Source organism: Macrobrachium rosenbergii, chromosome 27, assembly GCF_040412425.1.
Source record: "Macrobrachium rosenbergii isolate ZJJX-2024 chromosome 27, ASM4041242v1, whole genome shotgun sequence".
NCBI lineage: Eukaryota > Metazoa > Arthropoda > Malacostraca > Decapoda > Palaemonidae > Macrobrachium > Macrobrachium rosenbergii.
In genome coordinates, this window is record NC_089767.1 from 21,449,160 (window position 1) to 21,463,084 (window position 13,925).

The following is a 13,925-nucleotide window of genomic DNA, read 5'->3' on the forward strand; positions in this document are numbered from 1 at the left end:
AAATTCTTCATAAGCAACCAAAATACTATAGGAAATATCAATTTCCAAATTAATACTCGATGCAGAACTTTTGCTTAGTTCTACAGCAAGATTAATTAAGCATCATATAACCACCCCTACTGTGGATTTGACCATTTTGGGGAACATTAATAGGGAACTGATGTTTGTGGTCAGGACGCATAAGCTGTAGGTCACGTTGCTAAGTAACCAATTGGTTCTTATCCACGTAAAATAAGTCTAATCCTTCGGGCCAGCCCTAGGAGAGGTGTTAATCAGCTCAGTGGTCTGGTAAAACTAAGGTATACTTTAACTTAGGACGAATTTAAAAAATGAGTGTAGGCTTAGTGCTCATATCAGAAAGGTAGGAAATGCATATAACCTATTCCAGTCTGTCATAGAAATATCTAGTTCATGGATGTCAACAGCAATATCACCCAACAATTTATAGATTATGTAAATATAGCAAGGATAGTTACAGGGATGTGTTGGAACCAACCTCTCCTTAACCTAATCTACTGAGGGTACTGGATTCTTACCTGCCTGGACTTCTCCTTGCTGGAGCCCCTCCCCCCCTCCCTTTCCAGCCTGACCAAGAAGCCTGTAAATTAAGAAGCAGATTAGGCTAATTGGATGTGTCTTAATCCAACCTCCTCAAATCCAACCAACACTAGAGACTGGAACCATCCTAATCTGACCTAGATCACCAAAGTTATGTATGACTTGAGCTTACTGACATAGCCTACCTTGGTTAATTATTTGTTGTCTTCTCCATACATGTATTTTCCTATATTGGTTCCCTATTATTTCCACACTTAATAGTCATATTCAGAAATTAAACTCAACCTAATACAGTATTGTTTATCTGTCAGAGTCACATAGGCTAACCATCAAACAAATCTTGTGGTATTTCACATTTAGAATCAATTTCCTTATAAGTAGACTGATAAATATCAGTAGCTGCACACATCCAGTCTGATTTGTAGGCATTTTATCTCTCAAAAATTTAAATTATGGTTTCCATCAAATAATACTAGATAGTATAGCCTTATTGTTTTCAGTACAGAACACAAATTTGTTTTAGAAAGCAAAATCTTCATAAACTAGTAAGGTTGGACTAGAACTAGGCTATGTTGGTTTATCTAAGGTTTGTGAAGGTCCAGTAGCCTAATTACCCAGGGTCATAACCATAGGTAACACATCCAACTAGAAAAGAAATACTTATCTCCTTTCATACCAGAAAAAATATTCCCCTGCATTACCATTATGGAAGGATATAGAAATGCTGTTAGTGGATGCTATTTTCATAGTAAGACAGGCCCAAGAGAAATATTTAGAAGGAAACAGGAAAGTTTACATGTGTTTTGTGGATCTGGAAAAGACATAACAGGGTACCAAGAAGAGTAGTTTATCGGTGTTTGAGAAAGAAAGGATACCAGAGCAGTTGGTAAGGTTAGTGAAGATGATGTTTGAGGGGGCAAGAACTAGTGTACAAACAAAATATGGGAAGACTAAGGCATTCCCTGTGGAGATTGGCCTCCATCAGCGATAGCTCTGAGCCCATTCTTGTTCCTTGTCGTTATAGACACTTTGACATCAAAATTAAGGAACAACGAAGAACTGTGGGAACTGATGTTTGCTGATGATTTAGCCATTATATCAGACACAGAAGAAGAACTTCAAAGAAAGGTTGTTAGCAAAGAAAGGAGCACTAGAAAAGAAAGGATTGAAAGTGAACATTGGAAAGACAGAGCTAATGATTAGTAGTAAAGGGGGACATGAAGAAGCAAATATCCAAGTAGAAGATGGTAGTGCTAAAAGGAATGATAAGTTTAACCACATGGGATCAATAATAGCAGAGGAGGAAAATAGCAAGAAAGCAATGAGGCAGAGAGTGAAAGAAGCATGGCAAAAATGGAGGGAAGTAACTGGAGTTGTTTTAGACAAGAAAATGCCATTAAGGCTCAAAATGAAAATTTATAAGACAGTTATCGGGCCTGTACTATTATATGAGGCAGAAACTTTGGCACTTAAGAGGAAAGAGGAGGGACTGTTGAAAAGAACCAAGATGAGGATGATGATGAGGTGGATTGCTGGAATATCACTACTGGAAAGGAGGGAGAGTCAAGATAGAAGAAAAATGTGTGGTATAGGTTATGTAAAGGAGGAGGCTAGGGAAGCTCATCTGAGATACTGTGGCCATGTAATAAGAAGAGAGGAAGTGGAACTAATCAAGAGAGCTAAGAACATGCCAGTGATGGGGAGGAGTTTGGGCCGTCAGCGGATCAGATGGATGGATGTGGTGAGGTGGGACGGGGCAAAGAAGATGCAAGGAATAGAAATAGATGGAGAAAGTTGACTCGAGTGGCCTCCCTGCAATACAGTGGGATTAATAAGGTCGAAAGAAGAAGAAGATAGAAATGCTATTATTAGATAAATAATTGAAGACGAAAAAATCAAAGTTGATTTGTCACAGGCCTGATGGTGTCATATACTAGAACTACATGCTAGAGTTAACAGAAGGGTAATTAGGTTTCATGATTCAGCAGGCTGCTAGATGTCACCTTGTTGATTCTTTTAAGAATTCATGGACCTTTTATGAGAGGCTAGTGTTTTGTCACTGATTTTTAAGTGTACTCTTATAGATTTTTGGAATTTATCTGTGAGAGGCTAGTGTTTTGTCACTGATTTTTAAGTGTACTGTTATAGACTTTTAGAAATGATCTCTATTGTAGTAGCCTGTTTACACTCATTGCAATGCTGTTAACCCAGAAAAATTTCTTCAACCTTGATAACTTTGTGCAGGACTGTTATATAGAGCTACCATGTCAGATTCTGGACCCTCCCACCTAACCTGAGGTACTGTAGTGCCACAGACATAAAGGTGAATTGATACGGAATACAAGAATGCATCCTAATTTAACCTTGCATAACACATAATGAGTAACAGAACACTTTCAAAACAATAGCAGCAGAAACACAATATTTACCAATAAAGGTATGAAAAAATGTTTATTTACCAATAAAGGTATGAAAAAATGCATCATAAACAACTTGTTTCTCACTTGTCTTTGTATACCTTATGGAAGAAATGCCAAAATGGTGATAAATTAAAATATATTAACATATACCACACATGCTAAGCTAATTCACATAATTAGTCTAGGAGCTAGGTCAGGATCACCTATGGTATTTGAGAAAGGGAGCTTTATTTTTCTACAGTACACAGCTTCAGAAGCTTGTGATGTCTGCCATTTACTGGTTAGGCTTTTGCAGTGGTTACCATTTAATGTTGGGGTAGGTAACCATAGGTTAATATGCCAAACCAGCAAGGCTAGCCACCAAACTTGGGGCTCTGACTTGGCCAGCCTAGCCTGCTAAATAGCTAGGTAGGCACCAGGCTAGGCCCAGTTCTAGTCTGTACTGTAATTATAGACAACTAGTGTATAATTTGAACTAGTTCCTAGGTTTGTTGAACAACTAGGGATAGCCTGTTGATAATTTGAGCCGTGGTTACCAAGATCAGTGTCCCAAAATAGAATAAGGTATGAATCTGTTTCTCTAAATCATTAAACTTGCTGCATGCTGTGTTATTGTCGGATGTTGCATGCTAACGTTGGGTTAAATTCTTAGTCTGAAATATTTATTAGCCATACCTAGTTGTCTTACAGTTTACACTTTTGATAGGCTCTCCTTTGGCTGCCTATGCTGTGGTAATTGATAAATGATAGTTGGAAGTTATAGGAAATTGATGTATCACTTTCAGGCACTGACTGTTAGCAGAGGCTATCGTACAAACACCCAAGGGTAACTTGGTTTAACCTACATGAAAGCTGATGAAGCTTCATTTTTGTTAACCATTATGTAACAGTAGTGGATGGCTGTGACATCATCACAGTGTCAAACTGGGGAGTAATGCGTCCACCAGTCAGTTTGTTACTGTATGGATAAGTGAATTATGCAGTAATGCTTGCTTACCATAAACATTCCAGGAAATATCCTTGCCTTTTAATCATAAGAGCATAATTGAAGATATCAGTTTTGCCTGCCTTCACTACACTCAAGCAATAGGGTAAACGTTTAAGACAATAAGACAGTTGACTTAGGAAATTATGCTGTATGTAAACTCTGCAACTGTAATTGTACAAATTTCCTTACTCATAACTTAAAAATGTGTAATATAGTTTGTCAACTAGAACGTTTTGATAATCTCTTGTCCATAATATTAAGTAATTTGTTAATTTGTGGCTATTGTAATAAATGTGTCACATAAACTCTGCTTTACATACATGAAAAATATGCTAGCAACCAAGCTCATGTTTTGATGGAGATGTAAAGATAGAAAACCCCCCCCCCCCATACAAAAAAAAAAAAAAAAAAGAAATAAACGGACAAATGATTCTTTCGGCATCCTGGTGGGTTATCTTAAGTGATGGTCATGTTTTGATAGATACAGTAAGTAATGCAGTGTTACTACTAGAGTTTATAGCTTGTAATATAAAAGCATTTAAACCTTGAGTTGATGATAAAAACCCAGGAGCTTGGGTAGCATGTACTGGCTGCACAAGTAATGCAGCTAAGTCAGCTGTGCAGTTTTGAGATTTATGTAAAGTGATGGCCACAGAGAATACAATTCAGTACTACAAACTGTGTCGTACTGAATTTTAAAAAACAAAAGGCAAGAAGCTTCAAATTGAAAGATCTAAATGCAAAGAGTGGTTAGAATTATGAAAAATTTAGTAGTGCATACCACCTGAACAAACTGAACAGTGGTGCCAGAGAGTAATATAGAAATCTGGAATAAGAAATTGATGAATGATACTGCAACTGAAGATCAGGTTGGGGAACACTTTCCACATCACAGTAGAGTAACAGAATTAAATTTCTCCTGGACAGACAGGTTTTCAAAAATCTTGAAAGACAGTATGCCAGTATTCTTTGAAATTCAAGAAGTAATGAAGCATACGCTCTTTGCAGCATGTAGCGTTCATTTAGCTATCCAGCTAAACAAGACTGTCTTGACTTCCTACTTTAGGATTACTGAAAAAGAAACTTAGAGCAACTAAACCATATTGTTAGTGAATTCTGCATATGTACCAGCCTAACTATCACAACTGGAGTGTTACACTGAAGGGTGAGGATGGCTAAGTGGGTAATGAGATGGTATGTTGAATATCTTGGTTAGTTACATGGAAGGTTTGATGGCTTTTATTTGTTATCTGGTGTAGCATTATGTATTGAGCTATCCAGAGGAACAAAACTGTCACAAAGTCCCACTTCAGAATTACCTTGCTCCTCCATGGCAAGTTTTGGCTGGTTGATGTTTAACTCTAATATTGTACTCTTCATATGCCCTTTGTTTTGGGTGATGGAGAGACACACTTGCTTCTCTCATCCATTGATGAGACATCTACCAGTGGGTTGAATTTAGTCTCTCAGACAAGAACTAAGAGGAGAACTTGCCCAAGATTTGGTTGCTTAAGTAGACTTCTGACAGGTAAACATAATTTCATTAGGGGAACAATTAGGTGATGCATAGAAGGGATATAATGGAAAGGAAGGTGTCAGGGAGAACAGGCTCCCATCGAGTTGTATCAGATTCTTTTGGCCTTCATTTCATTCCATTTTAGTGTTCCACCAGACAGTTTTCCTGAGGATTAGCCTAAATGGTTCAGTTGACTTGTAGCAACATCCCTCTGATGAAAACAGTCTCAGCCGTAGAACATGAGGGATGATCCATAGGCCAGACGGGCTTATGTTGGCTTTTTAAAGGTGAAAACAACTTGCTGAGACACTCGATAACAACAGCACTTGAGAGATCCTGACATGGATATGCAAAAGAAAAACTTGAGAACTCATTAGTAGTTGTAAATTCTTAGATGAGCTTGTAAGGAAACTTTCTAATATGTATTCAAGCATTAGAAGGGTTTCTTGGCTTTGAGGGTTCTGGAATCATCTGTCTGAAAACATGGTTTCAGTTCTTGGTAAACTGGGTAAGCTGAGGTCATTTGCCTTATCTTTCACAGGATACGGGAGGTTCTAGCATCAGACAAAGTGGGCTAGCATTGTCTCCCAGATGACTTAAAGCTTTGTGTAGAGAATGCATCATGTTGAAGTTCATAGCAAACGAAGGAGAGTTCCAATTGCCACCACATTAGCTTTTTGCTATTTTATTTTACGAGCATGTTTCACATCAGATATGAAAGCCACTGACTCTAGATGTGAAAGTTTTAATTGATGACCCAGCAAGAATTGACCATTGAGTGTATACACCTCTTCCTCTATAAGTGTCATCTGTTATCATATGTAGCACAGGGGAAGGCATCAAGAAACCCACAGTGGCTGAACGTTGCACCAATGTCAAAACTGAGGCATCTGCATTAACAACTAGGACTTGATGATGTGGTTATAAGCCTCAGCTGCAGCAGATAAGAGATGGAAATTCTTGGTCTGTCTTAATGAACATATTTTTTCAGATAAGCCAGAAATCCTTTGATAGTAGTGAACAAACATGTTCATGGCTGAGCACAGCTCTCTATCCCAAGGGAGATACATTCCGAGAAAAGACTGCTGGCATTCAGATTCAGAGATTCAGGTTTGATTAAGCCTTCTTCAGTTGTGCATCCTGGGAGATTGATAGATCTGTTTGGCTAGTAATTTTTCTGTGTATAGGCCAAGGACTTTCTCATAGCATCATGATGAACCCTTTAGGTTTTTGTCATATTCTTTTCTGTCGGATCTATAAGTTGTCATGTAATTGATATATGTATAAGTTTTCTCTAGCTTTGCTTCAGAGATTATGTGTTCACTTATTTTTGAAAACTTACATGGATTTGACTTCAAAATGGATTTGACAGAATTGGTATGGGGAGCTGCGTGCTTCAAATGCAGTATACTTCCTTTCCTCTTCCCTGTTTTGTGACTTTTGTCATAGCACTGGTAATGTAAAATGGTTTGTGGTTTGAGAAGTTGATCACAAATTTTCTATACATATTCACCATCACCAATGCCTGTGTTCTACATGGTGACTCACAGGGCTCAGTAAAACTCTTTCAAAATTTGTTTACTTCATAGTCAGTAAAACATCCACGAGCACATGAGTAGTGCTTAGAGAACATTACTGTATAGACCTGCAATCTGAGAGCTTGTTGGTGAACAGATAGAAAAGGCACATTACACAATCCATGTAAACCAAGCGATGGATGAGACCCACCACATGAAGTCTTATTACTGACATTCTACTTGAGAAAGTTGTGTCCAAGGCTTCTGTCACTACACAAGCTCCCAAACAAGTTCTCAAGCACAGACTTCCAGATAGAAGGATAATAATCATCATTCAGGCACATCTCTGTGAAACAATAGTCAAGTACTGTATGCTGGATACAAGGAAGGTTGTAGCTAAAGTTTCTTGTCTCCATGGTCCCACTTGTTGTCACAATCATGGAACTTACAAAACTTTCCAAGATTCCTCTCACAGTTAGAGCCTTAACAGTGATTGACATTTGCCATGGTATCAGTTACTGCTCTTATTAAGCATCCGGGAAAGGTTGCAGCCACTGAAGCGAAAGTGAAGGCAGGAAGCACACAGAATGAAAAAGGATACACAGAGTGAATCAGGATATGCTCCAGTGGTACAGAAGACTTTAGTGTAGTGTCTTTTCTTGATGAAGTGCTTGCAATATGCATTACTAGCAAGACATTATGATTGGGGATTTTGTTAAACTGCAGAAGAAACAAGGCCTGAAGTTACTGCAAGATCTGGGACTTTAGCATGTGAGGCACTTTATTACTTTTGAGAGTAATGTATGTTTAGTAGATAAAGATGTATTTATTAATGACCTAAGCTGAAAATAAGAGCCATCTTGTTTCTTAGCCATCACGAGTGAGCAGACTTCACCATGAGCTATTTGAAGGTCAAGAGTAGCATTTTCCAGCAAATGTTGTACTTGAGACGTTGTGATGCTGTTAGTAAATGAATTGCTGATTTACTCAGCTGTAAGTGCTCAGAAATATGTCATTACTTGGCAGACTTAGAGCACGAAGGTATTAGTCAGGTTTTCCAAGGTTTGTGTAGTTAGCAGACACTTAATTTAACTTCATGGAGAAGAGTGTTTTGAGAGCTTGAATAGCATCTTCATTATTTAACTTCATGGAGAAGAATGTTTTGAGAGCTTGAATAGCATCTTCATTGGATGAGCATCCAGGTCATACTCAGATGAAGGGACAAACATGGTTGTTGAGAAAGTTAAGTGCATTGGCAGAGTGTTCTTGATCTGAATTAGTATTTTACAAGAGGAATTTGCAGAACCTTTTTACCATAGGAGCTGCTGGTATGATGCAAATGATGACTTAGGTTCAGCATTGAACCATTCTGGATTTAAGAACTTTATGAATGTTGAAGGAATAATGTTCACTAAATTGAAATAAACAATACAGAACCTTGGTAAGATTTTATTGAACACAATGCCCATAGTAGGTCACAAATTCAATATGGTACATAAAGCCCTATTAGTCAGCTCTGATCATGCCTTTCTATGACTAGATTTGATATTGACCAATTGTGCTAACAGGAGGCCTCAAAAAAGTAATCCCACACCCCTACCCCTGGAGTGTTTGGGCAATTCTTAGGAGGTATTCTCTCACTTAGGCTATGTACAGGACTTGTTAGCCTTTTCTGTCAGCTTCCACATCAAATTAGTTTTGAGTCTTGAAAATAGTGTGGAATTTTTTATATATTTCTTCATTCCTTTGAGAGAAATTAATGGTTTATATATTTGTTGTTAACATTGACAATGAAATAAATTCATGAGGTAGGTATTTAGAAGTCAGGATAGATTAATAAGTGTGTAAAACATGAATACAGTATATAATATATAGTAGGCCTATGTGTTGTAAGCTAGTGTAGTTTGTATAATTGTAAGTTAATATAAATTAATGAGTTACAGGATTTATGGAAGTCAAACAGATGTACAGTATTAATTTCCTAAGTGCAGTACCTGTATGGTACCGGGTTTGTGTAGTGTACCCATACCATAACTTTTGCATCCTTGAGGCTGCAGTATTATACAGTATTGCAGTATGCTGAGTGATTTATGACAGCACAAAAAGAATGTCTTTTCATTCATTTAATTTCCTCTACAGGCAACGGCAGGACAAACCACTCAGATCCAGACCTGCGTGTGCACTAGTCTGTATGACTATGAGGCACAAGGGGATGATGAACTCAGTCTTCGTCGCGGAGATATTATCGAAGTCCTCAGCCAGGATGTCAAGATCTCCGGAGACGAGGGCTGGTGGACAGGGAAGATCAATGGAAAGGTTAGTCACAAGAATATTCAATTATGTTTGTTAAGGCCCTTTTTTTTGTATGGGAAGCTTCATCATTGACGAATGTATTGATCATATAATGGTAAGTTTTGTTAGGTTTTAAAATACCCAAGTGCAGAGTTTCTGTGTCTGGTATGTCTTGAACTTTTTATATTTATCTGTAACCATATATGAATAGAGCAACAAATGATTGTTCTGTACAGAAAGGAAATACTGTGTTTACTTTTATTTTGACAACATCAGAATTTAAAAAAAAAAAACATGGTACGGGTGTTCAGGACAGATCTTGCTTAGCCAATGTACGAAAGACCTTGATTGGAACTACTTTCTCTGTGAATTGAAGATTGTTTTTACTCCAATACAAAACTTTATTTTTCCCCATTAAACCTTCCTTATCTGAGCCCACAGACAGTTTGCATTGTACAAGTGCAAAGAAAACTTAAAAAGGTTCAGTTGGCCATAATGCATTAAGTTTGTACAAATTAGTAATTTATCATTAATCTGTTGACTGTCTCCATCGACATTACTCCAGTTTTCAGTTCACTACTGCGTGTATTGCCTATACTGTAATTGATTTTATGTTGTACTATACTAGCACTGGCGATATTCATCCAGTGTTGTCTGTATCTACTGTATTTGGAATGAGCTAAGAATTATTGTGCATCTTACTCTTGGATGATGCTAACTTGCAACTGGGGTAAACTCATTGCTTCATAAAACCTGAAAGGATGTGGATATTTCATTTTTGCATTTGTGCATGTGTCACAATTAATGTTCTGAGTAATAGATGAAGTTACTGATAATGTTGACTAGTGACCACGATAATTGTAATGACACTACATCCTCCAATCCAGAACCATCAGTGGTATTGATGATAACAATGTCATTTGCTGGGTGAATGTTCCTTCATTTGGTTTGTAAGAGATCTGTTTGTTATTACCAGGGATCCTGGTAAGAGATTTGTGTTTCAAAATAATAAAGGCCATGTAGAATATGTAAAGAAATTTCTGTGATCATGTTTTTAATTAATGAGAATGAAACTAACTGACTTTATAAACAGTCTTAATGAAAACCAGAAAAAAATTGCACGAAAGCTTAGCCTTGAAATCAATGTGCACACAGGTGTTGTGATGAGCTTAAATGAAATTGCTTTTTTTCATTTCTGCTTGTGGTGATATACAGAAGAATGAATGGTATAATTATCTTGCATCAGCCACAGTTTTTTTCCACCAGTGGATCATCTTACAAAGGACATTGCCAGTATATTCACAGTTTATTTTCTTGTTGTTATTCTAACCTTTGATACATGTATTTGATAGAATGATAAAAGCCCAAAAGCATATGTGTAATAGTATCGAAATTGCATGGTTTGTAATTTCTGCATATCACCAGGAAACTTATGTTTATCATTGCCAACACTACTTGTAAGTGATCCTAACAGGTTAAAGTATACACACATCTCTGGTATAAGAAGTCATACATTTAGAATATTTTCTGTGCCTTCCTACAGGTCTTTGTCCTGTTACTTCCATATGAATTGTTTTTCTGAATGAACAGTTACTCATCCCTTCTCATCATATATCCAAATCATGTCCCTTCGAGATATCAGGCCCTTGTTTCCAATCTTTTGATTCATTTTTTCACGTTCCTCATACTTGTATGTGATATGGGTGCAATCGTCCCACCATATTCTGAATGTTAGCTTAGCCCTTTGAGATTCCGACATCAAACAATGCTATTCTGTTACCAGCTGTTGAGATGCTATTGACATCTGTGGCAAACTGGCAAGTTTTATATTCTTTTGACTTCCTCGTTTTGTTGTTTTACAGTTTAGAACCTATTGAATCGCAGATATTCAGCATCAAAATTGCATTCAATCTTAGTTGTACATCATGAAAAGCAAGTTTATGGCAGGCATTGAAAGAAAAACGTTGTTGGTTGGTCACTGTGATTCACACAGACAAATTTTGTTTCCCATTAAATTTTCAGTGGGTCAACATTCTATATAGTCACATCTTTTCAAAGTCTCCATTTTCCTTTTAAGTGCCCAGGTTTCTTCTTAATAGAGTAGTACACCTTTTGTGTGCCCATTGTATGTCTCTTTCTACTAGTGGCATGGCTGTATTTCCATTTTGTCCAAGCTGCTGCAGCTCTTTCTTACTGCTCTCTCAACTCCTACCTCCAAGTTCATTGTGTCCCCAAGGTAAGAGAAAGGCTCTACCTCATTTAAGACCTGCTTGTCTCTCACAAAAGGATTGTTAACCCCCCCCCATCTCGTAATAAGTTGGATGCTTCAAAATTCTCTTATTCCATGTATATTTGAAATTTTTTGATCACCTCTTTGTGATATCATCTGTCACATTCAGTACACAGTATAAAGTTTACCCCCATACCTTTCCCACAACAATTTTTTGGCCATTTTCATGATTTTGCTTTTTATTTCCTTCCTTCCAGTCATCTTAAGCTTTGTAAGTGATTTTCAGTTTTCTCTCCTTAGCATTCCACTCATATGCTTTTTAAACATTTCCATCATTTCATTTTGAGATTCTAATGTTAACACTATGTCATCTGCATAAAGTGGCTCCCTTTGGCATTGCCTTTGAAGCGTCTTCCATAACTGTGATAAGTAGCAAAGGGCTCAGTATACCAACATGTATTTCAAATTGTTTTGATACGCTTGCCACTGTCTTCAATCTAGAATTGTGTTATGGTTGAGAATGGTACTAGCTTGAGGATTCGGGATCCTTTTGCCTTTCTCATAATACCCATTTAATCATTTCCCTTAGCATTCAGTCAAATGCCCTGTTTAGAGCAACAAATAGATGGTATAATTTCTTTTTCTTTGCCAGGCACTTTTTTTGTAGTTGCTTCATTATAATGGCTCTTGTGTTGTTGCTCTCTTTAGCATGAAGCCAAGCTTACAGTACTGTAACCAGTTGTAGAATTTGTACTCAATCTTGCTTCCAGCACCTTTTCCAGTATTTTCCTCTTTGCACCATTAATGTAAGGCTCCTTTTGTATTCATCTGGTCCTATCTCTTCCTTTATCAGTTTTTCATATATTTTAGTAAGCTCATGAAAGACTGGCTTTCGGCTACTTTCTTTTGTTATTCCAGTTGGTCTTGGGGATTTTCTGTTTTTCATCTACTAATGGTCCCTGTTAGCCTCTTCAGTTGTTAGTTCTCCATTTGTCCCTCTATTTTACCGACATCCTTTCAATTCATGTTCATTTTCTTCATTCAGAAGATTTTCATAATAATGCTTCTATCATTCCAGTATTTTTGTATTTCTAACTTGTTAATTTTTCCATTTTCATTACTTGTAAACTTTGTCATTTTACAGCTTTCAAGCTTTCTTCATCCAATTTCATACCCTGCATATTTTCTCTTGTACCTATGCTTTATTGAGGTTCTGATTCCATTCCTCCTAACTCTTCGTCTTTGCCCTTACCACTGTAATTTTAGCTGCCATCTTTTCCCTTACCACTGTCCTTTTAGCTGCCGTCTTTTCCCTTACCACTGTCCTTTTAGCTTCCATCTTTTCCCTTACCACTGTCCTTTTAGCTTCCATCTTTTCCCTTACCACTGTCCTTTTAGCTTCCATCTTTTCCCTTACCACTGTCCTTTTAGCTTCCATCGTTTCCCTTACCATTGTCCTTGTAGCTTCCATCTTTTCCCTTACCACTGTCCTTGTAGCTTCCATCTTTTCCCTTACCACTGTCCTTGTAGCTTCCATCTTTTCCCTTACCACTGTCCTTGTAGCTTCCATCTTTTTCCTTACCACTGTCCTTGTAGCTTCCATCTTTTCCCTTACCACTGTCCTTTTAGCTTCCATCTTTTCCCTTACCACTGTCCTTGTAGCTTCCATCTTTTCCCTTACCACTGTCATTTTAGCTTCCATCTTTTCCCTTACCACTGTCCTTTTAGCTTCCATCTTTTCCCTTACCACTGTCCTTTTAGCTTCTATCTTTTCCCTTACCACTGTCCTTGTAGCTTCCATCTTTCCCTTACCACTGTCCTTTAGCTTCCATCTTTTCCTTACCACTGTCCTTGTAGCTTCCATCTTTTCCCTTACCACTGTCCTTGTAGCTTCCATCTTTCCCTTACCATTGTCCTTGTAGCTTCCATCTTTCCCCTTACCACTGTCCTTGTAGCTTCCATCTTTCCCTTACCACTGTCCTTGTAGCTTCCATCTTTTCCCTTACCACTGTCCTTGTAGCTTCCATCTTTTCCCTTACCACTGTCCTTGTAGCTTCCATCTTTTCCCTTACCACTGTCCTTTTAGCTTCCATCTTTTCCCTTACCACTATCCTTGTAGCTTCCATCTTTTCCCTTACCACTATCCTTGTAGCTTCCATCTTTTCCCTTACCACTATCCTTGTAGCTTCCATCTTTTCCCTTACCGCTGTCCTTTTAGCTTTCATCTTTTCCCTTACCACTGTCCTTGTAGCTTCCATCTTTTCCCTTACCACTGTCCTTGTAGCTTCCATCTTTTCCCTTACCACTGTCCTTGTAGCTTCCATCTTTTCCCTTACCACTGTCCTTGTAGCTTCCATCTTTTCCCTTACTACTGTCCTTGTAGCTTCCAGCTTTTCCCTTACCA

At 37.8% G+C, this 13,925-nt stretch overlaps 1 protein-coding gene across 5 annotated transcripts in view; it reads left to right on the top strand.

Annotated features, from left to right (window-relative positions):
- Positions 1–13,925, top strand: part of LOC136853472 (mitogen-activated protein kinase kinase kinase 11-like) — a 200,095-nt gene that overhangs the window by 1,633 nt on the left and 184,537 nt on the right. For all 5 annotated transcript variants that reach the window (XM_067129079.1, XM_067129080.1, XM_067129078.1 and 2 more), the window contains exon 2: positions 9,139–9,315. In XM_067129079.1, coding sequence (XP_066985180.1) covers positions 9,139–9,315 — 177 coding nt within the window. The remainder of the gene's footprint in view (positions 1–9,138; positions 9,316–13,925) is intronic.